General features: G+C 39.5%; 1 protein-coding gene across 4 annotated transcripts in view; it reads left to right on the forward strand.

Annotated features, from left to right (window-relative positions):
* Positions 1 to 27,439, forward strand: part of DVL1 (dishevelled segment polarity protein 1) — a 533,666-nt gene that overhangs the window by 469,050 nt on the left and 37,177 nt on the right. For 3 of the 4 annotated variants that reach the window (XM_053690518.1, XM_053690521.1, XM_053690520.1), the window contains 4 exons: positions 6,502 to 6,651; positions 17,744 to 17,875; positions 26,222 to 26,389; positions 27,160 to 27,366. In XM_053690518.1, coding sequence (XP_053546493.1) covers positions 6,502 to 6,651; positions 17,744 to 17,875; positions 26,222 to 26,389; positions 27,160 to 27,366 — 657 coding nt within the window. The remainder of the gene's footprint in view (positions 1 to 6,501; positions 6,652 to 17,743; positions 17,876 to 26,221; positions 26,390 to 27,159; positions 27,367 to 27,439) is intronic. The other variant, XM_053690519.1, reaches the window with a different exon arrangement.

A 27,439-nucleotide genomic window follows, 5' to 3' on the forward strand; every position in this document is an offset into this window, starting at 1 on the left:
TTTATAAACAGACTTGCCATAAAATGTTGTAGGACCAGCACTTTGCCTTAATTAATGAAAACATATTAATTGTTTTGAATCGTTGTTGTAGTTTAGTAATACAATGCCCTTGCTTTGTCTTTTAAAGGGACATTAAACCCAAATATTTTCTTTCATAATTCAGGCAGAGAATACAATTTTGAACAACATTCCAATTTACTTCTATTATTTAATTTGCTTCATTATTTAGATAGCCTTAGTTAAAGAAATAACAATGCACACGGGTGAGCCAATCACATGAGGCATCTATGTGCAGCCACCAATCAGAAGCTACTGAGCCTATCTAGATTTGCTTTTCATGAAATAATATTAAGAGAATGAAGCAAATTAGATAATAGAAGTAAATTAGAAAGTTGTTTAAAATAGTATTCTCTATCTGAATCATGAAATAAAAAATTGGAGTTTAATGTTCCTTTAATATATTATTGACAGTGTCCTCCAATTTTTGCTAGCTAGGTGGCTTTATGAAGTAGTGGGTGGGGGCAGTGTAACACAAATCAATATCATTATATTTTCTGTTATTTATAAATGTTGTTTAAGCTATCCAAAGCACTGATTAATTACATAATTTTACATAAATTGATTTAACAATAGTTTGTACAAAAAACATTTAAAAAAATTTAAATATTGGCTTACATTTTAGCCGGGTGGTAAATAAAATCAGCTGGGTGGTGTGCCCATTAAATTGGTCCTGGGGAGAACACTGATTGATACCCAGGAGGGTTAACTTATTTACTATGTGCTCTCTCTGTAATGACATCAGCACCAGTGTTTCCAACACTTTTGGTAATATAGGTGCCACCTTTACTTCTAGAACAATGAAAAGAATTTCAAATGATTAAAGGGACACTGAACCCAAATATTTTTCTTCCGTGATTCAGATAGAGCATTCGATTTTAAGCAACTTTCTAATTTACTCCTTTTATCAAATTTTCTTCATTCTCTTGGTATCTTTATTTGAAAAGCAAGAATGTAAGTTTAGATGCCCGCCCATTTTTGTGAACAACCTGGGTTGTTCTTACTGATTGGTGGATTAATTTAACCGACCAATAAACAAGTGCTGTCCAGCGTCTGAACCAAAAAATAGCTTAGATGTCTTTTTAAAATAAAGATAGCAAGAGAATGAAGAAAAATTGATAATAGGAGTAAATTAGAAAGTTGCTTAAAATTGCATGCACTATCAGAATCACAAAATACATTTCTTGGGTTCAGTGTCCCTTTAAATCAAATTAAATTATGATATTATTTATGTATAAAAATTATAAAATGTATAAAAAAATATGTATAAAAAAAATAAAAAAATAATGGAGGATTTTCTAGAAAAAAAACGTTTTAATAATCTTTTTTGATACATTAAAATATACCTCATAGCATGACTGGCTTTTAGGAGCATCAGAACATTGCATCTGCTGAGCAGGACATAGCCAGTGAACCAATCAGGAGTGGCAAACATATCTAACCACCAATTACTAGCTGTGTTCTGATCAGGAATGGCACGGAATCCTGACTAATGCATAAATTCAACACCCCTTTGAGTTAAGCACAATAAGCCAGATTACAAGTGGCACACTAACAGTTCTGCTCGAGCGAAAAGTGGTTTAACATTGGCGTTTGCGTGCTTCGGGTTTAGCGCTCGTATTACAAGTTGAAACTAAAAGTGAACGCATGAGTGCAATCATGATTTACGCTAGAATAATTACTGCGTCCTCAGAGCTCTGGTTAAAGGGACAGTTATACACCAATTTTCATTTAACTGCATGTAATAGACACTACTATAAAGAAGAATATGCACAGATACTGATGAAAAAATCCAGTATAAAACCTTTTAAACACTTACTTAAAAGCTCCCATTTTAGCACTGTTGATAAGATTAGTCATGAAAACCCACTAAAAGAAACATAGAAACATAGATATTGACGGCAGATAATAGCCATAGGCCCAGCAAGTCTGCCCGATATTACCTAACAGTATAAACTTATCTAGTTTGTAGGATAGCTCTATGCTTGTCCCAGGCATTTTTAAAGTCCTCCACAGTGTTTGTCGCTACTACCTCTTGAGGAAGTTTATTCCATAAATCAATCACTCTTTCTGTAAATCTACTACCCTTTAGCTTGAGATCATGACCCCTTGTTCTTGAATTTTCAATTTTATGTAAAATACCCACAGCCTCAGTTTTACTAAGCCCTTTAACGTACTTGAAAGTTGCTATCATATCACCTCTTTTCCTTCTCTCCTCTAAGCTATACATATTTAGGTCATTGAGCCTATCCTGGTAAGTTTTATTTTTTAGACCATGTACCATTTTGGTAGCCCTCCTTTGCACAGATAGAAAAGAAAAGAGGTTGAGAGCAGACCTCCCCTGCATATGAAAAGACACATTATACAAACAAAAGCAATGTGAAGTCTGTATACATCAGTATACATCTAAAACTTTGGGGCTTGGTTAGGAGTCTGAAAATCAACACAATGTTATTTAACCCCTTAACGACCGAGGACGTGCCAGGCACGTCCTACAAAAACCGATCCTTAATGACCAAGGACGTGCCTGGCACGTCCTCAGGGGTTTGAAGCGATGGAAGCGATTGTGATTGCTTCCAGTCTCTTTCAGGGTATTGCAGTGATGCCTCGATATTGAGGCATGCTGCAATACCCTTTTTAAGCATCCGGTGCAGAGAGAGCCACTTTGTGGCCCTCTCTGCATCGGCCAGCAATGGTGCCGATCTTTCGTGGGTATGAGCCATAGCAGGGATGCAGGTGGGCGGCCCATCGCTGGAGCGGATCCGGCCAGCGGGGATCTGAGTTCCAGCAGTGCATGGGAGCACACGAGGGGGCAGGAGCGCCCACTTCAGATCTCAGTCAGCAAGTGTAAGGGAAGGTGGGAGAGGGAGGGGTGAATAAATGTTGGGAAAGGGATCTGGGAGGGGGAGGGGGGAGGGTATTGAGGGGGGGGCTACATAAATGATGGGGTTACCTATAAAAAAGCAGCCCAATTTTATTGCAAATTGGGCACTGGCAGACAGCTGCCAGTTCCCAAGATGGCGGCAATTAGGAAGAGGGAGGAGGGTTAGAGAGCTGTTTGGGGGGGATCAGGGAAGTTGGGGGTTAAGGGGGGACCCAACCAGTGTTCCCTTCTAAGGCCAGTTTTGTGAGCGACCCAGCAGTGAAACAGTTAATTAGAGCAATTAGCAAACACTACACAATACAGGCGGCAAGGTGTGGTTCTCTTTTTAACTATTTCACTGCTGGACAGCTCACAAAACTGGCCTTAGAGGGAACACTGGACCCAACACTGCATAATAATATATAAAAATTAAATTATAAAAAAAAAGCCTTTTATTTTATTACTGGCAGACTTTCTGCCAGCACTTAAGATGGCGGTGACAATTGTGAGGTGAGGAGGGAAGAGACCTGTTTGAGGGAGGTCAGGGAGGGATCAGGGGGTGGGATGTGTCAGGTGCGAGGCTGATCTCTATACTAAAGCAAAGATTAGCCATATAAGCTACCTAATTAACCCCTTCACTGCTGGGCATAATACAAGTGTGGTGCGCAGCGGCAATTAGCGGCCTTCTAATTACCAAAAAGCAATGCCAAAGCCATACACGTCTACTATTTCTGAACAAAGGGGATCCCAGAGAAGAATTTACAACCATGTGTGCCATAATTACACAAGCTGTTTGTAAATAATTTCATTGAGAAACATAAAGTTTATGAAAAAGTTAACAATTTTTTTTATTTAATGCATTTAGCGGTGAAATGGTTGCATGAAATATACCAAAATGGGCCTAGATCAATACTTTGGGTTGTCTACTAAAAAAAATATATGTACATGTCAAGGGATATTCAGAGATTCCTGACGAATATCAGTGTTACAATGTAACTAGCGCTAATTTTGGAAAAAAAAAAAATGGGTTGAAAATAGCAAAGTGCTACTTGTACTTATTACCCTATAACTTGCAAAAAAGCAAAGAACATGTAAACATTGGGTATTTCTAAACTCAGGATAAAATTTAGAAACTATTTAACATGGGTGTTTTTTGGTGGCTGTAGATGTGTAACAGATTTTGGGGTTCAAAGTTAGAAAAATAGTTTTTTTTCATCATATTTTATAAAATAATTATAGAAAATTATATGATATGATGAAAATAATGGTATCTTTAAAAAGTCAATTTAATGGCAAGAAACACAGTATATAAATATGTGGGTACAGTAAATGAATAAGAGGAAAATTACAGCTAAACACAAACACAGCAGAAATGTAAAAATAGCCCTGGGTCCTTCACGGTAAGAAAATTGAAAAATGGTCTGGTCACTAAGGGGTTAAAAATAAGCAAAACTATATATTTTTACAAAAACACCCCCAAATGGTCTATATAAATAGATCATCTACAACACATTTATACAAAGAAAAATCTAGTGTACAAAGTACAGTTACACTCATATTAACTGTCTAATAAAAATTATGTAAGCAAATGAACTAAAAAGTTATAAGGGCTCAAAGATATGAGGTCTCAGGTGTTATAAAAAAAGACCTGCAAAGGGCTTTAACATAGAGATACATAAATATTTATGTCTAAAGATGCATATATATGTATGTATGTATGGGGTACTTGTAAAGCGCAGCTAATCACTGTAAGGGTCTCAAGGCGCTGCTCATTTTATCGACCTCGGAAGGATGAAAGGCTGAGTGGACCTCGCCGGGGATCAAATCTGCAACCCTTGGGTTGCTACAGAGCTCAGCTACAGTGCATTAGCATGCTGAGCTATCGGTCCAGCATATATGTGTTTGTTTATATGTTTGTACATATGTATTTATCTATTTATATGTGTATATACATATATAGAAGTGTGAACAAACAAACTGTATATAAACCTGTTAAAACACAAATAAAATAAAACAAAAACAAAAAAACAATGTGTTAGGGCATAAAGGATATGTGAAATGTCAGTTTAAATATCCGGTTCAATCAGTCCCAAATTAAGGAATTGCTGACTGTTTCCAAGGCTTGTACCTCAAAAGAAAGATATATCTTGCAATGGTGAAATACCGTAATGTGATTCAGATGAAAGAAAGACTATGTAAAATACTCACATACTCTAGAGATTCGCATCAAGCTTTAGATATAAACGCTCAAGGAAGACTCCTTATGGAGACAAATGAAATGGAACTTAGCTGGATACTTATAAATAACAATTTATTAAAACATATAGTGATTATCCCCCCCCCCCCCCGGCTTACATGAACAGACTCAAACAAGAACCCCCATTGAACACAGACTGCAGAAATCTGACGTACGTTTCACCACTAAACGTTTGGCTTTTTCAAGGATTCTTAAGACCGCTGTTTCATAACTGCTGTTTCTGGCGAGCCTAAAGGCTCACGCGGAAACAGGGGCATCAAGCTCCATTCAGAGCTTGATAATTCAGCCCCGAAGAGTATGTGAGTATTTTACTTAGTTTTTCTTTAATCTAAATTACATTACAGTAATTCACCATTGTAAGAAATATATCTTTCTTTTGAGGTTCAAGCCTTGGAAACAGTAAGCAATTCTTTCATTTGGCACTGATTGAACCGGATATTTAAACTGACATTTCACATATCCTTTATGCACAACCACATTGTTTTTTGATATATAGAAGTGTATTGGAGCCCTTTGCAATTAAATAGATGAAAACATAAAAAAGCATATTTATGCAATATTCATATTTAATAAATTGTTATATTGTGTATTTACTGTAAATATTTCACATTTTAATGTTCTGCACATAGCAGAATATGTTATATGTATTTATAAATGGATATTCCAATATATCTGTATATAGCTATACCTATATATAATCGTGTGTATATATAATTTTTTTTTTTTTATATAGATATATATATAGGTATATATTGTACCCAAATACCATTATATATATATTTATGAATAAATAGAACATATTCTGCTATGTGAAGAACATTTGAATGTGAAACAATTATATTTTCATGTTTTTTTCCACTTTTTTTGCTCTATCAACTTCTTTGGGGGAATACGTTAAGGCAATTGTGATATTCTAAGTTCGTCTTTTTGCATGCATCTGGTTAGCGCGCAAGCAAAACACATTTTATTTTCAACTTGTAATGCAAGCACTACCCGACGCGTGCTTACTTCTAACGGAGTTAGAGCTGGAGCGTTAAATACCGCTCCACTTGTAATCTGGCCCAATATGTGCAAAAAGTTAGAACATTTTAATATTACATTAAAATGCCCCTTTAAGGGCAAGCCTAAATATGCATATTATCTAAATATAAATCTGCAACAAGAGATTACAATGTACAAGTAAAGCCGTATGTAATTTATAGCTACACAACATACAATGAATAGGTGGGAACCACAAGCATCTTTTGACCTCAGTGTGGATTTGTGTAAGTGGACTTCTTCTGTCACTAATTCTTTGTTTCTCTTCCCCTTGTCCTGGTTGCAGCTGAACCGGTGAGGCCAATAGACCCTGCTGCGTGGATCTCTCATACCTCAGCCATGACGGGAACATACCCCCGTTACGGTATGAGCCCCTCCATGAACACCATCACATGCACCAGTTCCTCATTAACAAGCTCTATACCTGAGTCGGAAAGTAAGTCACACTGCAGCCCCTAGCTGGGCAGGTCTGGGCCCGCTATGGGGCAGCAGTGTACAGCTTTACCACACCCACACCCAATCAGGCAGAAGGAAAATACTTGAAACCCATTTTCTTGCTTATTTAAACATATTTCTAGTAGTCTCTCCGGCTTGTTCTTCAACATACTTCTACATACTGCTCCGTACACAAGCTTGACCCATGTGATCCAATGACAAAAAAATTAACGATAACCAAAAATTGAAATGCAACAGTTATTTTTTTATTTTATTTTTTTTACAATAGTTTGTAAGGTCATACAATACAAATGGAGGTAAACCTCAAACAAGTGAGTTCATCATAAGGCAGTATTATAGATCATATCATGCAGGGATAGCTGATTTTTGTAAAACATTACTAAAATAAACACATTTGTTGCATAAAAAAACGTATTGACAATTGCAGAGAATTCACAGCCTGTTTACACAGTATTTGCATTGTTTTTAGCTTGTCACTTAATTCTGTGTCTTGGTTTTCGTTGGGTGGACAAGCCAAGTTCCTATTGTTGGCCAACCACTGTTTGTACTTAGCTAGAGCATATATGTATTTAGCTGCCATTGCCTTTGGAAGATAAGGGAAGATTTCTGTAGCCACTGACAGCACACAGGACCATATTAACTCAAAAACATCCTTTATCTTATAATGTCTTATCTCAATTTCTGCATAATAAATCTCAAGCTTCCCAACTGTGTTATTCATTACAAAGTCACTATTCCTTCTAAAATTGCTGACCAATCACAATCATTGAACAACATGCTTTTATAATGTGTGTAACGTGTTTGTTATGAATGTTAGTTGTGGTCTCAGAATATTGCTAGGCTAATATGACAATATAACTGCTTCTGATTTTGGGATCCATATTATTAAAATTCCCATACAAAATGCTTTCCATGGAATTTCATGGAGTCTTCAAATCTGAAGCAATTCCAATCTGAAATCATTACAAAAACACTTGCCAGAAACTTTATAACACCTTACGTTTTGTATTAGGACAATTCGATTTTGGTGCATTTTCTTATGGGTTTTTGGACTTTACAAATTAATTTAATCAGATCCATTGAAAAACCCTTGTTGTCTGTACAGAGCAGCAAATCTTGACACAGTTATTTTTATACATTTAAATCTCCTACAGATGTTGTTACTTAGCACAAAGGGAAATCACATAGCTTAAATTGCACTAATGCACAAATTTAATATGATCTCCAGAATTATACCTTATGATTGCAATAAAGTGTATAGATGTTAATTATAAATTAACTCAAATTGATATTAAACTATTAATTGTACAAATCATAAATTGATACTGATGGATATGTTTTTTCTTTGTTTTATCTACATAATTTCCTTCACTTTATTCCATTGATAATTAGGCAGTGAGTGGCTAGATAAGTTGATTTTCTTCCATTCATTGTCATGGCAACTAATACGTAGGAATTACCATCAAACCATTAAAATGGAATCAGGTAACATTACCTCTAGTTCATTTTTTCCTTCCCAGGAGATGACTTTCACTCCATTACTTTGAGGTACCAGTACAATTTTATAAGTCACTAAAAGAGGCAGAGCTAATATTAATCAATAAGCTACACTTTCCTTGAGGTTAGTTTTATGGTACACGGTGACACTGGTACTTTGTAGTAGTCTTTGTTTTCATTTAACTTAAAGGGACAGTATACACTCATTTTCATATAACTGCATGTAATAGACACTACTATAAAGAATAAGATGCACAGATACTGATATAAAAATCCAGTATGAAATGGTTTAAAAACGTACTTAGAAGCTTTCAGTTTAGCTCTGTTGAAAAGGCAGTTGGAAAGCCCACTGCAAGTGGGAAATAAGACACTCCCCCCTCCCCCTTCTTTTGCATATGAAAAGACCCTTTACACAAACAGGAGCAAGCTGGAGAAGGTAGCTGACGGTATTCAAATAAAACCTTTGGGTATTAGGAGTCTGAAAATCAGAGCAATGTTCTTTAAAAATAAGCAAAATTATACATTTTTGAAAAAAAAAAAACTTTATGGGCTTTATAAATAGATCATCTATAAAACATTTATGCAAAGAAAAAATGAGTGTATAATGGCCCTTTCAAGGGACACTGAACCCAAATTTTTTCTTTTGTGATTCAGATAGAGCATGCAATTTTAAGCAACTTTCTAATTTACTCCTATTATCAAATGTTCTTCATTCTCTTGGTATGCTTATTTGAAGAGCAAGAATGTAAGTTTAGATGCCGGCCCATTTTTCTTCCTAATTGGAAAGAGTCCACAGGCGCATTCATTAATTTTGGGAAATAAGAACCTGGCCACCAGGAGGAGGCAAAGACACCACAGCCAAAGGCTGAAATACTCCTCCCAGTCATTCTTTGCCTTTCGTCCCAAGAGGTTTGCAGAGAAGTGTCAGAATTTGTTTTGTCTCTTATGGAGGGTACTACTCTTCACAATGGGACAGGAGTTTTAAGTAGCCCTATAAGCTTCTCAACTTGAGGACCTGGCTGAACGTTAGAGTCCGGAGATGCAGAGGGAGCTTCCCTTTGCAACACCATCCCGACTCATATTAACCCCTTAACGACCAACGACGTATGGGGTACGTCCTGCAAAAAAATGCAGTTAATGACCAAGGACGTACCCCATACGTCGTTGGTCTTTGAAAGCAGTGGAAGCGATCCTGATAGCTTCCAGCTGCTTTCATGTTATTGCAGTGATGCCTCAATATTGAGGCATCCTGCAATAACTGTTTTTAGCCATCCGATGCAGAGAGAGCCACTCTGTCGCCCTCTCTGCATCGGCTACCGATGGCCGTTATGGTTGGTGGGTTGGAGCTCATCCAGGGAGGCGGGTGGGCAGTTATTGGTGAAGGAGGGGGGAGGGATCTAGTGCGGGTGCGTGCACGAGAGTCGTGCACGTGATGTCTTTCAAAACAGCATCAATATGCTGTAGATCTGGAGGGTGGGAGAGAGGACTGGGGAGGGTGGGATTTTGAAATCAAGGCATCAGGGAGAGGGTGGGGGGTTGGATGTTGAGGGGGGGGCAGCTACACTACAGAAATAAATAAAATATTAAAAAAAAATAAAAAATACATTATTATTTTTCAAACTGGGTACTGGCAGACAGCTGCCAGTACCCAATATGGTGCCCAATAAAGGCAGAGGGGGGGGTTAAAGAGCTGTTTGAGGGGGGATGAGGGAGGTTGGGGGCTAAGGGGGGTCCTACACAGCAGAAGAATTATTATTATTTTTTTTTTTTAAAACCTAAAACTTTTATTTTAGTACTGGCAGATTTTCTGCCAGTACTTAAGATGGCGGGGACAATTGTGGGGTGGGGGAGGGAAGTGAGCTGTTTGGGAGGGATCAGGGGGTGGGATGTGTCAGGTGGGAGGCTGATCTCTACACTAAAGCTAAAATTAACCCTGCAAGCTCCCTACAAGCTACCTAATTAACTCCTTCACTGCTAGACATAATATACGTGTGATGCGCAGCGGCATTTAGCGACCTTCTAACTACCAAAAAGCAACGCCAAAGCCATATATGTCTGCTATTTCTGAACAAAGGGGATCCCAGAGAAGCATTTACAACAATTTGTGCCATAATTGCACAAGCTGTTTGTAAATAATTTCAGTGAGAAACCTAAAATTGTGAAATATTTAAAGTTTTTTTTAATTTGATCGCATTTGGCGGTGAAATGGTGGCATGAAATATACCAAAATGGGCCTAGATCAATACTTGGGGTAGTTCACTACACTAAAGCTAAAATTAACCCTACAAGCTCCCTACATGCTCCCTAATTAACCCCTTCACTGCTGCGCATAATACACGTGTGGTGCGCAGTGGCATTTAGCGGCCTTCTAATTACCAAAAAGCAACGTAAAAGCCATATATGTCTGCTATTTCTGAACAAAGGGGATCCCAGAGAAGCATTTAAAACCATTTGTGCAATAATTGCACAAGCTGTTTGTAAATAATTTCAGTGAGAAACCTAAAGTTTGTGAAAAAATTTGTGAAAAAGTGAACATTTTTTTTTATTTGATCGCATTTGGCGGTGAAATGGTAGCATGAAATATACCAAAATGGGCCTAGATCAATACTTTGGGATGTCTTCTATAAATATATATATACATGTTAAAGGATATTCAGGGATTCCTGACAGATATCAGTGTCCCAATGTAACTAGCGCTAATTTTGAAAAAAAGTGGTTTGGAAATAGCAAAGTGCTACTTTTATTTAGTGCCCTATAACTTGCAAAAAAAGCAAAGAACATGTAAACATTGGGTATTTCTAAACTCAGGACAAAATTTAGAAACTATTTAGCATGGGTGTTTTTTGGTGGTTGTAGATGTGCAACAGATTTTGGGGGTCAAAGCTTGAAAAAATAGTTTTTTTTCCATTTTTTCCTCATATTTTATAATTTTTTTAATAGTAAATTATAAGATATGATGAAAATAATGGTATCTTTAGAAAGTCCATTTAATGGCGAGAAAAACGGTATATAATATGTGTGGGTACAGTTTGGTTTCTTTAGAGGGCACTCCCTCTATTCCTAGAGAGCAATTCCTGTTTATATGGAGAGGAGGCCCTAGTTCTCCCTCTCAATTATGTTCAATATGCCTTGATAAAGTGATAATATCAAACATGTTTGATATCACGGAGCCGTCCACCTCTGAGGAGTTGTCGTTCAGTGAGGTGCGTTCCTTACATTGTTATATCTATACACATGCAGTTTTCCCGTAGCATTGCTGATCCTCCATCTGGAGGGGGACTTTTTTTTTTCTCCAGATGTTACTGCGCAGTTCAGACGGCAGTGTCTGTGGCCTTAATGCTTTACCTCGCCCTGTTAAGCGCAAGTGAAAGGTTACATATTGCACTCCTTCCCAGAGTACATCAAATAATTTTTGGATTTAACTGAGACTATGAACTTTCTGGGTCAGAGTCTGCTGCCTCTCAACCTCCAGCTGCGGAGGAACCAGACTTTAGTTTTAGGAATTTCTAAAGGAAGTTTTGGTGAGTTCAGGTCCTCCAGAGGTGATATTGCCTGATGAACCTTTACAGACATCACAACCTGCAAAAACTCATTTCAGGGAGGTGGCTTCTCCTGCTACTGCGCCGCCACCCCCCCCTCCCAGTTATATATTGGACAGCTTGAAACCCTAAATAAGAAAATAAGATAGACTTTTCATTAAAGTAGCTTCCCACTAAAGTCACATTAAAAAAAGTAGCTTTATTGCACAACCACATACAACAAACCTATTTTCCAGTGATCGTACGCTTGTTGAGTGCTCAAATATTTTAGAATACGATGTTTAATTACGTGCAGTAAATAAGGTAGTATTTGTGTTTTAGTTTATTAAAATCAGTGGGGGATTTTTGGCTACTGATGCATGCTTTGAGGGTTCTATAACGTCCCAGCAACTAAAGGCATCCTTAAAGAAACACTTTTCCAGATTTGGGCCACATTGGATCATAGTACTTGGAGTTTCAGGGAGATTGCACTCCATTTGCTGGCATCAGGGAGCTGCTTTTACAATCTGGGAGACTCCCTGAACTTCAGGGAGACTTGGGATGTCTGCCTTTAGTTCCTAAATTGAATAGAGTTTGAGGACAGAGTGGTGCCTTCCCTTCCCTGCTCCTGTTGTCCTGGGTATTCCACCTTGGACTGTAGAGTTCCCTGCGGGTGCGACTGTCCCTGAGTGTTGTGCTTTTCGTTACAGAATTGCGCACCTTCACGGTCGGCTCTTCGAATGGCGCACCTCATTAGACATGTGGGGATGATGTCTTAGCTGGTCCGGTCGAGGCTCCGAGTGCTCATGTTATCTTCTGTGTTCAACTAAGTATTCTAGAGGACCGGTGGGTCCGTGAGGCAGGAAGGATTTTCTCAGTCCTTGTAGCCTTTAATTTGGATGACTGGGTCAGTGGAGTTCTGCTGCATCTCTCTTGTGTCTTGGGTTGTCAGACCCTAGAACTCCTCCCCATGTAGTGGAGGGTTTGGGGGCTTGCGCCCTCTTGCCGCCAAGTTGGGCGGTTTGGCCTTTTTTCTTTTGAGGCCCTGGGAATTGTCCTTCTGGACTTAGTTCTCAGCAGCTAGTAGTTTATTGGGTAGTTCAGCTGCCTTGCAGCGGATGGGTTGCAGAATGTGACCAGCTGCAGTTATTGCACATTGACTGTGTACTGGCTAGCTGTTTTTATGAGACCTTTTGGTCTTCCTCTGTTGTCTCCATGTGAATTGGGTCTCCTTTTAGGGACCTGGGTTCCCCTCCAGGATATGGTTGTTCCCTGTTAGGGGCACTGGGCGTGGTCTTCTTGGGCTCTGCTCGGAGCCGGGGATGCTGTGCATCCTTTTCTCTCTATGATCCTCTGATTGTATGGAGATATAATGCAGAGACCAGCCTTTGCTCGAGTGATTTTGGCCTTGGGGTATCCCCTTGCTTGTTGTCCTGTGGCTGTTTGAGAGTCCATGGGCTCTAGTGTCATTGTACGTCTTTTAACGCCTTAGCTCCTTTGGAGCATTGGACTTTGGTAAGGGGTGGTCTTTTCCTTGGGTCAGGGGTTGCAAGTTATCTCGTTATCCGGGTTGATCTGGATATTGCATTGATATCTCCCTGTGCTCTGGTTTTTATATCAGGCGGGGTGTTAAGTTCTCGGATATTGTTTGTTTAAACAATTGGGGGCTTGGTTCTGTTTTTCTCCCTGGTGTTCAGGTTGCTGAGGCTTTTCTCAGTGTTTTCCTTTGTGCCAGACTTTTTGGCTCTAAGGCTGGTTTGGGGTTCCCCAGTTCCTGGGAACTTGGGCTATGTCCTTTTCCTTGGACTAGGTTGGCCAGGTTGTCTGAGTGCTGATGCTCATTGGGCTTGACTTACGCCTTTATGGTCGGTTTCCGTCGGTCAGCTCGCTGTGGTAACCTTATGGATTCACTGCTGTGCAGGCGAATGGGTTTGCAATGTCTCTGCTGCAGCTATTGCACATTGGATGGGTGTTAGCAAGCTAATTCCTTAGGGGGATTCCTTCCAAGTTCATCTGCGTTGGAGATTGATCTCTCCTTTAGCCTGTGGCTTTGTTTCTTGTGGGCAGGTGCTCTGCCTTTTTGACCCCATCCCTTTCTTAGGGTGGGGGGGCTTATTCTCCTTCTTATGGAGGGGTGGTCCTTTTTCTAGGGATTATCTTGGATTCAGGAGGTTGAAACTGAGAGTTAACCTTTCAGAGAGGGGTGTTTTTCTCTGGGTTGTTATGTTCCATCTGGAGTCTTGCTGACTCCGTGTCGAGACTATGGTGGGCCTTTTACTAGATTCCTTTGGGTCTACGGCCTTGTCATCTGTTTCTAAGGGGTCGGGTTGGCACCCCGTGCTCTTTTGGGATGGCAGTGGCCATTCTTCCGCTCGTTTTTGAGCTGGTGTTGGGGTTATTTTGTTCTCCTGTTTCAGACCTGCTGATGTTTGGGCTGGCGGTTCTGAGTTGCGTTGTCATCTTCAGAATCTAGGTTGGCGTAGTAGCTAGCTCCCTGGGCTTGCAAGCAGAAGGTCCAGGGTTCCCATACACCTTCAGGTTCTGGATGTAACCTCCCTGTCTTGTGGGTGCAGTGGGCCTCGTTGAGGTTATGTGCTCCCCCTTTTTTGGAGCCCTGTCTGTAGGTCTGGCGGCTTTGATTGCCTAGAGTGTGCCCTCTGTCTGGGAGTTTTCTTTTGCAATCTGTTCTCTTGCTGGATGCATTTTACTTCTCAGCAAGTATTCTTCTGTGCCATCCTGATGATGGCTGCATGTTCTTGAATCAGGTTTTTTCGTCCAGGTCTGTTACATGTTCTTTTTTGTCTGAATACTTTAGTATTATTTGTTCTGACGATGTGAAGACTCCATCTTCAGTTGTCTTTCGGTGCTTTGCACGATGTTGAGAGAAGGGTTTCTCTGTTTAGATGCTCAGTCCTAAACCTCTGGTTTTTGCTTGGTCTGGGCATAGCCTCCCCTTGTCTGTCAGCAGCCATTTGGATCTTTGTGAGCTGCGTTCGCTGTTGGGGGTTTTCCTTTTATGGATTTTGTGGTGACCTTTCGGTTTCCCTTTGGTTCTTCTTTGCCCTATCCCTTGGGGAGTTTAGACTGGTGTTCCCCTCTTTAATGAGGGGTGAGCGGTGAGGGACCGACTGTTGGGCGACGTTGTCTCCTGGAGGACTGTTGGCTCAGTTGAGTCCGATTTTGTGGTCTCTAGCTAGGCTTCTGTATTATCTGCTGGTCTTTAAGTTTTCTCGGCTTCGGACAAAGCAGGGTTTTTGTTGGGTAGTGGTTTCAGACTTGGTGCTCTCAGAATGGGCCGCCTATTGTACCCTCCCGTTTTGGCATTCAGTGTCTTCTGTAGCTTGGGTATGGTTTTCCCAAAAGTAATGGATGCGGCTGTGGACTCTTTCCCATTAGGAAGAAAAACATAAATTATGCTTACCTAATAATTTCATTTTCTTCCATGGGAAAGAGTTAGTTGTATTCTTCTGGCACCTTTTCACCCTGATATTTCTTCTACTGTTCCTTGTTCCTCGGCAGAAGGACTGGGGGATGAGGGAAGTGGAGGAATATTTAAGCCTTTGGCTGGGGTGTCTTTGCCTCCTCCTGGTGGCCAGGTTCTTATTTCCCAATAGTAATGAATGCGGCTGTGGACTTTTTCCCACGGAAAAATTAAATTATCAGGTAAGCATAATTTATGTTTTTGGTGAACAACCTGGGTTGTCCTTGCTGATTGGACAGCGCCAATAAACAGGTGCTGTCCATGGTGCTGAACCAAAAATTTGCTGGCTCCTTAGCTTAGATGCCTTCTTTTTCAAATAAAGATAGCAAGAGAACGAAGAAATATTGATACTAGTTGTAAATGAGAAAGTTGCTTAAAATTGCATGATTTATCTGAATCATGAAAGAAAATATTTGGGTTCAGTATCCCTTTAAGAGTTAAGATGTTACAAACTGAGATCAACTAACCAACAAATTATTAGCTACATGTTTGTATCTGCTCTTAGATAGTGCGCTATGTGCCGTTATACTATGTAATGAATACACACTGTTAGATTTAGTACATGTGATGTCAGAGATGACATCATCTACCTCCATTTTAGTCTCCTGCCAACATATAATTAATTTATCATTCATATGACAGGTGCATCCAGCCATTCTTCCTCACAATCTGTCTTGTAGTGTAGTCCCACATCTTTGACCCACTCATCATTCCCTGCAATTTCTCAGGCTCTCCCTATAAACCGACACTGCCACAGTTTGTTCGACCCTGCACTACTATAATCCTCCTGTTTACCTGTCATTGCTTATTCACCATCTTTAACTCGCCCTGCTCTCTATCCATTCACTTACTCTAATGCATTCCCATTCTCTCCCTCACTCAGTTTTCCCTATGCCACGTTTTTACGCGTCCCCCTCTCTAGTGATGCCTCTTAACTTCTCAGTAAATCACAGGATTATAAGCAACAGGGTCTTATGTCATGTTTTTTAATGGCTGCAAGTCCCACTGCATTGTGGGAGCCAGACTGCTGGATTAACCAGAATATACTGAGTGCTCTGCACTGAGGGGACAATAAAGGTGAGAATAAGGAGGCAGTTTGTATACATAAAGCAAGATGCACAGTTCACCACTCTCTAGCTGCCTCTCCCCAACATATGGGTTGAATCTTTAGACTACTCATTTCTCTATCCTATATCCTGCTCTGCCACTATGACATTAATAGAGATTGTCATTGCAAATGTCAGAGACATTAAACTAAATATATTCGTGTGGAGTCTGTTTTAGCTTATTTGTGTCATGCGCCAATGAGAAATCCTCTGTCACATATAAAATCTGGTTGCATACAAAAGATCTCCCAAACCAAAAATAAAAGGCTGGGTTTCTCTGAATGGAAGAAAACAACTAACATTAATGCAATGCAGCCAGTAATACTAGACTTTTGGGAGGCAGGGACAAATTGTACAATTATATATTACACAATTAATCTTAAACAGCACCCTAATGGGGATTGACAAGCTATAATGGACTAGAACAAGCCATTAAATGACAGATTTTGCATTAGTTATTACATAGACATCCATTTGTGGTTATTATTCTTTGTGTTTTATGTAGACGTTTCAAATGCAGGCCTCCTAACTGTCCATATTTCAGAGGTACAGTTCCTAATTCTGAGCTCTGTCCCTCTGAGACAGCCATATGTCCCTATTTGCAGAATTTCCCTTAGCCCCACCCATAGACAGCCAATGCATGCCCACAAACCGACCAGGCACACCCAATGACAGACCAGACATGCCCATTATCCCACCGACTATCCACCAGTGACCCTGCTCAACATGGTCCCACCCACAAAATGGCGACCCCCACCTGACCTAGAATGTTATCATTTTCTCAATATAAGACAAAATTGTTACTATTTCACAAAATATTTTCCTTTCTGCATAAGTTTATTTCTACTAACCTATACACACTATTATCCTACATTACCTTTCTCTTCTGCCTCTAGGGTTGGGCTTGGCAATTCCTGTGTCTGAAGTGCTGTTAAAGGGACATGTTACCCTGCTCATGGTTCAGATAGAGCATACAATTGTAAACTACTTTTTGATTTACTTGTATTATCAAATTTGCATTACTCTCATGGTATCCTTTGTTGAAGGAGCAGCAATGCTATACTGGGAGCTAGCTGAACACATCTGGTGAGCCAATTACAATATAAGTAAATTAGTGAGTGGTTTTAAATTGTATGCTCTATCTGAATCATGAAATTTTTTGTTTTGTTTTATGTCCCTTTAAGGTAAACTATTTTGGTGTAACCTCCACAAACCAGTGATGAAAATTGGAGCAATTTCTGCTTAGATAGATATATATGGGACTACTAGTCTGATTATGGCACTCTAGACCTGGGATTTCATGCCCTTGTTCTATGGGTATTTAATTCACATTGCATCTCATTACTATGCTGCTTACACTACATTGCTGCTTTGCAACTACCCGTCCTTGAATGGGTTTGTGAATGAACTGGCTCATTCATACACATACAAACTCTTATATGACCTGCCTATACTATTCTTCTATTTCAGATCAGGAGGACTCGCCCTTATCTGTGAAGAGTGATATGGCCACTATAGTAAAAGTCATGCAGCTTGCAGATTCAGGGCTGGAGATCAGGGACCGTATGTGGCTGAAAATCACTATTTCTAACGCAGTCATTGGTAAGTGTCTGTGAGTTACAGTGGGATCAGGAAGGCTTCTAACCTGACTTCTTAACCAGGGTTGTTCAATGCAAGATGTGAGGTCCCAGTTTCAGACCACTCCATCTGCAGCGCTCAGTGTCCCGCTTCTGTCTCGCTTCTGTCTCATTCCTATCCGCTCTTGTGTGGATAAAATGTGTCTGGGTCTATGGGGCCGAATTATCAAAAGTGCAAGCGAACATGATCCGCTGTAGTGATCATGTCCGCCGCACATCGATAAATGCCGACAGCATAAGCTGTCGGCATTTATCATTGCACAAGCACTTCACAAGAAATGCTTGTGCAATGCCGCCCCCGGCAGATTTGCGGACAATTGGCCGCTAGCAGGAGGTGTCAATCATCCCAATCATATCTGATCGGGATGGTTGCTGTGCGCCACCTCAGAGGTGGTGGACGAGTTAAAGGGACAGTCTACATCAGAATTTTTATTGTTTTAAAAGATAATTAATCCCTTTATTACCCATTTCCCAGTTTTGCATAACTAACACATTTATAATAATATACTTTTAACCTCTGTGATTATCTTGTATCTAAGCCTCTGCAAACTGCCCCTTTTTTCAGTTCTTTTGACAGACTTGCAGTTTAGCCAATCAGTGCCTGCTCCCAGATAACTTCTCGTGCACGAGCACAGTGTTATCTATATGAAATACGTGAACTAACACCCTCTAGTGGTGAAAAACAGTTTAGCCCATCAGTGCCTGCTCCCAGATAACTTCTCGTGCACGAGCACAGTGTTATCTATATGAAATATGTGAACTAACACCCTCTAGTGGTGAAAAACTGTTTAAATGTAATCTGAAAGAGGTGGGCTTCAAGGTCTAAGAAATTAGCATATGAACCTCCTAGGTTAAGTTTTCAACTAAGAATACCAAGAGAACAAAGCAAAATTGGTGATAAAAGTAAATTGGAAAATTGTTTAAAATTACATGCTCTATCTGAATCATGAAAGTTTATTTTGGCCTAGACTGTCCCTTTAAGGAGCAGCTTAACTCGTGTTTCCGGCGAGCCTGAAGGCTCGCACAGAAACAGATGCATTGGGGCCGATTGGCAGCTTGATAAATCGGCCCCTATGTGTATATGTAGGTTTGTGACACTTGTTAAACAAATACTTTATGACACCATATAGATATTTGCACTTTTGTGAACAAACTTGATGACTTACACTGTGTTAAATGATTTCTGGTTTGACATTTGCTTTAATAAATGTATTTGCATTTGTTTTATTTAATGTTTTAAGTGACATAAAAATACAGTGATGACATTTTTGTTACATATCTTTTCACTGCTTCACTCACATAGAGCTAAATTATGAGCTGCGCATTAACTGTTGTGCACAAGCCATAAGGAGTTTATCGCGGCTCTTTGCGCGCATCATAAGTAGCACAAGTATTACAAGTTAAAAAAGTAAACGCATTCGCTAAAGCAAATTAGATTTACCGTGCATAGGGATAGTGCATCCTCTGGTTAACTGTTACGCTTGACTAAAAAATTGCACAATACACATTCAATTTATATTTAAAAGTACAATTACATTAATAATAACACTATCTATAAAAATATTTTTAAAAAATTGCAATAAAAAGTTATAAGGGCTCAAAGATATGAGGTCTCATATGTTACAAAAAAAAAGAGTATATATGTGTCAAAAATGCACATATATGAATTCCATCTTTAAAAATAAACATATTTGCAATAAACATGCATTGGCAAAAATGTTTCTAGTAAAAGCTAACCCTGGTTTTAGTGTTAACATTTTTCTCTGCATGTGCATGTGAAGCATATCTAGGTATTCTCTGTGTGACACCATTTTGAATACAGCATCCACCCAGTGTGGGTTTTTAACAAATTGAGTCATTACCAGATGGTACAAGCACCTTAGACTATCTGAGCAAGGGCTGTGTTTAAAATGCTGGTGCACGGTGCATACTTAAATACACATTTGAAACAGCTACAGCTTTTATTAGAAGTATTTTTGCTAATACATGTATATTACAAAAATGCTTCTATTCAAAACTGAAATGCATCCATGTGGATTCCAATTTTGGCTGGAATGACCCTTTAAGTCTTGCGAGGTGGGGCCTCCATGGATCGGATTTGTTGTTCCAGCACATCCTACAGATGCTCAATCGGATTGAGATCTGGGCAATTTGGAGGCTATTTGTCCTCTTCTTCCTTAAACCATTCCAGAACAATTTTTTGAAGTGTGGTAGGCCGCATTATCCAGCTGAAAGAGGCAACTGCTATCAGGGAACACCATTGCCATCAACCTGATCTAAAAGAAAATGTGATTCATCAGACCAGGCAACCATCTTCCATTGCTCCGTGGTCTAGCTCTGACACTCACGTCCCCATTGAAGGCTGTCTAATATAAAAATCAGATAGATATAGAAATATTTATTTATGAATAAATAGAACGTTTTGCTATGTAAAGAACATTGGAATGTGAAATTTTAATATTTCATGTCATGTTAGGGCACTTGATTGACTTGTTAGTTTTTTCTTCCACTTTTGGTGCTCCACTGAAGTCTATGGGGGAATAAGTTAACTCGGTTGTGATATTCTAACCGGCTTTTTACTTTCAACTCCTAATACATGCGCATCCAGCTTTCTTATAGCGGAGTTAATGCAGGAGAAATTAATATTGCTCCACTTGTAATCTAGCCCATAGTTAGCACATACTGTGTATGTGTGTGTGTATATATATAATGTGTGTGTGTGTATATACAGTATATATATATATATATATATATATATACACACAGTATATTTATAATATATATAATGTTTCTATTTATGTTTCTAATGATTGGCTCCCCAGCCAGGTCCTTCTCAAAGGCTGGAATATAGGCATTAAATTGTGAAATAGGGATTATTTGATTTTTACACTTATGACTTATTAATATAATTTTTGCAGTTTACTCACAGGCTCTGCCAGTGAATAAAAATCCAGTACAGCCCTTACATAGGGTGACCATATTGCCGCTTTAAAAAGGTACACATATGAACAATACATATGTCAGGGTTCATATAATGGAACATTATTCAAAACATTTCTTTAAACAGCCCTGACATGTATTTTTCATATGTGTCCCTTTTAAAGCAGCAATATGGTCGGCCTACCTTTACAGGTTGTAAACCCTGTCGTAAACTAAAATAGTGACCGTTGTTATTTGCTGTATCCTGAGAGTGTTAGATTATTGGTTGAAAATGTCATGAATTTTCATATAAATATGTTTTTCTGTCACACACAAAAAAGATAAACACTAGTGTTATGAATAAAAGAAAAAGGGACAAAATATAGAAAAAAAAATGTTTTTTTAATGTGTATCTGGCTATATTTTCACCATAGCATATCAGATCATCTTACTTAGTCCCCCGTTTAGAGAACAAAGTCCTGTTTAATAATTTATACAATGCAAACCAAAGAGTCATATACTACTGCAGTGCCATCTAGTGGTATAAAGCTGAACAGGATACCTATTATCCTTTCAAGGGACTTTCCAACTATTTTTCTTCCTTTGTTGCATGTAATAGAGGGCATTTTAAAAAATATTATACATTTTTGTCTTATTTTATTTTGATCTTTGTAAAGACATCTTACTATTCATCTTAAAGGACATGAAATACAACATTTTTCTTTCATGATTCAGCTAGAGCATGTAGGTTTAAACAATTTTCCAATTTACTTCTAACTTGCTCCATTCTCTTGTTATCCGTTGTTGAAAAGAATACTTGGGTAGGCTCAGGAGCACACTACACTACTGGGAGCTAACTGCTGCACATATATGCCACTTCACCCAATGTGTTCCTGCATACCTCCCAACATTTGTGTCTGAGAATGAGGGTAACAGGAAGTTGATAGGAGGCTGTCACTTTTTGTGGGTGGAGCCATGTTGGGAGGGGAGCGATTATAAGTGGTTTGTGGGTAGGATTGTGGATGTTTCTGGGTCATCTGTGGGTGGGGCTAAGCGAAGTTCTTTTAAGAGGGACATATGGCTGTATCAGAGGGACAGAGCTCAGAATCAGGGAATGTCCTTCTCAAATATGGACAGTTGTGAGGTTGAGTTCCGCTAGCTCCCAGTAGTGTATTGCTGCTCCAACAAGTGATTCCAAGAAAATGAAGCAAATTTGATAATGCAAGTAAATAAAAAAAAAAGTTAATTTTTATAATTGTATGCCCTACTAAATTGGAAAGTTGAATAAAATTGGTGTTTCATATCCCTTTAAATATTTTAGGAAAAAAACATAAAATAAATTAAACTGTTACCTTTTATACTAAAGTTATCTGTAATTTGTAATTTTAACTACTGGGAGCTAGCTGCTGATTGGTGGCTGCACACATATGCCTCCTGTCACTGGCTTACCCAATGTGTTCAGCTAGCTCCCAATAGTACTGCTTCTTCAACACAGGATACCAAGAGAATGAAGCAAATATATGATTTTTTTTATATATATATATATATATATATATATATACCTATATATCTTTAAGAATATATATACATATATATACAGTATCTCACAAAAGTGAGCACACCTCTCATATATTTGTAAGTATTTTATTATATCTTTTCATGTGACAATACTGAAGAAATTACACTTTGCTACAATGTAAAGTAGAGAGTGTACAGCCTGTATAACAGTGTAAATTTGCTGTCCTCTCAAAATAACTCAACACACAGCCATTAATGTCTAAACCGTTGGCAACAAAAGTGAGTACACCCCTAAGTGGAAATGTCCAAATTGGGCCCAAAGTGTCAATATTTTGTGTGGCCACCATTATTTTCCAGCACTGCCTTAACCCTCTTGGGCATAGAGTTCACCAGAGCTTCACAGGTTGCCATTGGAGTCCTCTTCCACTCCCCCACATTCTGTTTGAGGATGCCCCAGAGATGCTTAATAGGGTTTAGGTCTGAAGACATGCTTGGCCAGTCCATCACATTTACCCTCAGCTTCTTTAGCAAGGCAGTGGTTGTCTTGGAGGTGTGTTTGGGGTCGTTATCATGTTGGAATACTGCCCTGCGGCCCAGTCTCCGAAGGGAGGGGATCATGCTCTGCTTCAGTATGTCACAGTACATGTTGGCATTCACGGTTTCCTCAATGAACTGCAGCTCCCCAGTGCCGGCAGCATTCATGCAAGCCCAGACCATGACACCACCATGCTTGACTGTAGACAAGACACACTTGTCTTTGTACTCCTCACCTGGTTGCTGCCACACACACGCTTGACACCATCTCAACCAAATAAGTTTATCTTGGTCTCATCGGACCACAGGGCATGGTTCCAGTAATCCATGTCCTTAGTCTGCTTGTCTTCAGCAAACTGTTTGCAGGCTTTCTTGTGCATCATCTTTTAGAAGAGGCTTCCTTCTGGGACGACAGCCATGCAGACCAATTTGATACAGTGTGCGGCGTATGGTCTGAGCACTGACAGGCTGACCCCCCACCCCTTCAACGTCTGCAGCAATGCTGGCAGCACTCATACGTCTATGTCCCAAAGACAACCTCTGGATATGACGCTGAGCACATGCACTCAACCTCTTTGGTCGACCATGGCGAGGCCTGTTCTGAGTGGAACCTGTCCTGTGAAACCACTGTATTGTCTTGCCCCCTTTGCTGCAGCTGAGTTTCAGGGTCTTGGCAATCTTCTTATAGCCTAGGCCATCTTTATGTAGAGCAACAATTCTTTTTTTCAGATCCTCAGAGAGTTCTTTGCCATGAGGTGCCATGTTTAACTTCCAGTGACCAGTATGAGAGAGTGTGAGAGCGATAGCAATAAATTTAACACACCTATTACCGATTCACACCTGAGACCTTGTAACACTAACGAGTCATATGACACTGGGGAGGGAACATGGCTAATTGGGCCCAATTTTGACATATCCATTGGGGTGTACTCACTTTTGTTGCCAACGGTTTAGACATTAATGGCTGTGTATTGAGTTATTTTGAGGGGACAGCAAATTTACACTGTTATACAGGCTGTACACTCACTACTTTACATTGTAGCAAAGTGTCATTTCTTCAGTGTTGTCACATGAAAAGATAAAATAAAATATTTACAAAAATGTGAGGGGTGTACTCACTTTTGTGAGAGTTTGTATATATATATATATGTAGAAATATCTATTTAGAAATACAAAGACGATTTCCTTCTAAGTGAAGAACATTGGAATTTAAAACATTTACAGTAAAAACACACACAGTAAAACATAACTAAATAAAAATGATTTTTCATGTATAAATGTATCTGAGTGGAAAGGGATCCAAAATGTATCTCTCTCTCTCTCTCTCTCTCTCTCTCTCTCTTTCTATATATATATGTGTGTGTGTATGTGTATATATGTTTGTATATACATACTGTATATACACATCTAAACACATAAATACACATATATACACACACACATATCTATACATATATACAGTATCTCACAAAGGTGAGTACAACCCTCACATTTTTGTAAATATTTTATTATATCTTTTCATGTGACAACACTGAAGAAATTACAGTTTGCTACAATGTAAAGTAGTGTATAACAGTGTAAATTTGCTGTACCCTCAAAATAACTCAAAACACAGCCATTAATGTCTAAACCGTTGGCAACAAAAGTGAGTACACCCCTAAGTGGAAATGTCAAAATTGGGCCCAATTAGCCATTTTCCCTCTCACACTCTCTCATACTGGTCACTCAAAGTTAAACATGCCACCTATTGCAAAGAACTCTCTGAGGATCTGAAAAAAAGAATTGTTACTCTCTAAAGATGGCCTAGGCTATAAGAAGATTGCCAAGACCCTGAAACTGAGCTGCAGCACGGTGGGCAAGACCATACAGCAGTTTCACGGGACAGGTTCCACTCAGAACAGGCCTCGCCATGGTCGACCAAAGAAGTTTAGTGCACGTGCTCAGCGTCATATCCAGAGGCTGCCTTTGGGAAATAGACGTATGAGTGCTGCCAGCACTGCTGCAGAGGTTGAAGGGGTGAGGGGTCAACCTGTCAGCGCTCGGACCATACGCCGCACACTGCATCAAATTGGTCTGCATGGCTGTCGTCCCAGAAGGAAGCCTCTGCTAAAGATGATGCACAAGAAAGCCCACAAACAGTTTTCTGAAGAAAAGCAGACTTAAGAACATGAATTAATGAAACCATGTCCTGTGGTCCGATGAGACCAAGATAAACTTATTTAGTTCAGATGGTGTCAAGCGTGTGTGGCGGCAACCAGGTAAGGAGTACAAAGAAAAGTGTGTCTTGCCTATAGTCAAGCATGGTGGTGGGAGTGTCATGGTCTGGGCCTGCATGAGTGCTGCTGGCTCTGGGGAGCTACAGTTCATTGAGGGAACCATGAATGCCAACATGTACTGTGACATACTGAAGCAGAGCATGATCCCCTCTCTTCAGAGACTGGGCCACAGGGCAGTATTCCAACATGATAACGACCCCAAACACATCTCCAAGACAACCACTGACTTGCTAAAGAAGCTGAGGGTAAAGGTGATGGACTGGCCAAGCATGTCTCCAGACCTAATCCCTATCGAGCATCTGTGGGACATCCTCAAACGGAAGGTGGGGGAGCGCAAGGTCTCTAACATCCACCAACTCCGTGATGTCGTCATGGATGAGTGGAAGAGGACTCCAGTGGCAACCTGTGAAGCTCTAGTGAACTCCATGCCCAGAGGGTTAAGGCAGTGCTGGAAAATAATGGTAGCCACACAAAATATTGACACTTTGGGCCCAATTTGGACATTTCCACTTAGGGGTGAACTCACTTTTGTTGCTAACGGTTTAGACATTAATGGCTATGTGTTGAGTTATTTTGAGGGGACAGCAAATTTACACTGTTATACAGGCCAGAAATCAACCCGATCGAATACGATCGGGTCTATTGACACCCCCTGCTAGCGGCCAATCAATAGATTGGCCGCAAATCTGCGGGGGTGGCATTGCACAAGCAGTTCATAAGAACTGCTGGTGCAATGATAAATGCCGACAGCGTATGCTGTCGGCATTTATCGATGTGCAGCGGACATGATACGCTACATCGTATCATACTATCATGTGCGCTCGCACTTTGATAAATCTACCCCTGAGAAATAATTATATAAGGTCATTAAACCATTGCTAAAACAAAAAATCTAATGATGGCCTAAGACGTTTGCACAGTACTGTGTGTGTATATATATATATATTCCTAATAAACTCTGCTAAAGGTAATGGACAATTAATTGTTATGGTTTAGTGGTTTCACCATAGAATTATATATATACGTTAGATTAAATAAAAATACATTGCATTTTAAAACCACAGGGTCCGATGTTGTTGATTGGTTGTACACACATGTGGAAGGCTTCAAAGAACGTCGGGATGCCAGAAAATACGCCAGCAGCATGTTAAAACACGGCTACCTCAGGCACACTGTGAATAAAATCACTTTCTCAGAGCAGTGCTACTACGTATTTGGAGACCTGTGTGGCAGTAAGTTTTCTCTTTTTTTATTTTTATTACCATATTGATATTTTACAAATACTGTACATGCCTGCATCTTCATTGTTTTATTTTCATAAGAGAGTATAAGTCTTTGGGTTATTGCGCCATGTGATCATAATCAGACAGTTGTATACTTTATAGCATTACATTATTCCTTCTTTAGACTGCAAAGATGAATATCAGAAGTTGGCATTGAACTGTAAGCTCTTAAGCCTCACAAACATCTTTTGTCTTTGTGAAACAAATGTGATAGTTACTGTCTGTGGATGTTCCCATACATATCTAATAATTTAGTTTAATAACATGATTTCATTAGGTGACGCACCATAACTATTGTTAAAGAATATGAAACACAACTTTTTTCGTCCGTGATTCAATCAGAGCATGTCATTTTAAACAATTTTCTAATTTACTTCTATTATCAGATTGTCTTTGTTCTTTTGGTATCTTTTGTTGAAAAGCAGGGATGTAATGCTTAGGAGCCAGCCCAATTCTGGAGCACAATATGGCAGCAGTTTTGTAAGAATGTTATCCATTTGCAGCACTATTTCCTGCCATTTAGTGCTCCAGATGCCTCTCTAGGTATCTCAAACACAGAATATCATGGGAACTAAGCAAATTTGATAATAGAAGTAATTGGAAACTTTATTTAAATGTTATGCTCAGTCTGAATCACAAAAGACATGCTTTGGGTTTTATATCCCTTTAATATACTTTGTACGGAAATAGTTTCATATCTGAATCTTTTTGCTTCCTAGATGTAGCAGCACTAAATCTCAATGACGGGTCCAGTGGTGCATCTGATCAGGACACACTTGCTCCTCTCCCTCATCCAGCTGCTCCGTGGCCAATGAGCCAAGGATATCCCTACCAGTATAATCTACCACCAGCTTGCTTTCCACAAGGGTATCAAGAGCCGGGCTTCAGCTATGGAAGTGGCAGTGCGGGAAGCCAACACAGTGAAGGTAGATAAGGTTCTGCTTCATCCTCATATCTCTCTTCTCTTCTAATTGTTGCTCCTCATGCTTCTGTGTTAAC

This window comes from Bombina bombina, chromosome 8 (genome assembly GCF_027579735.1).
Source record: "Bombina bombina isolate aBomBom1 chromosome 8, aBomBom1.pri, whole genome shotgun sequence".
In the NCBI taxonomy this organism is placed as follows: domain Eukaryota; kingdom Metazoa; phylum Chordata; class Amphibia; order Anura; family Bombinatoridae; genus Bombina; species Bombina bombina.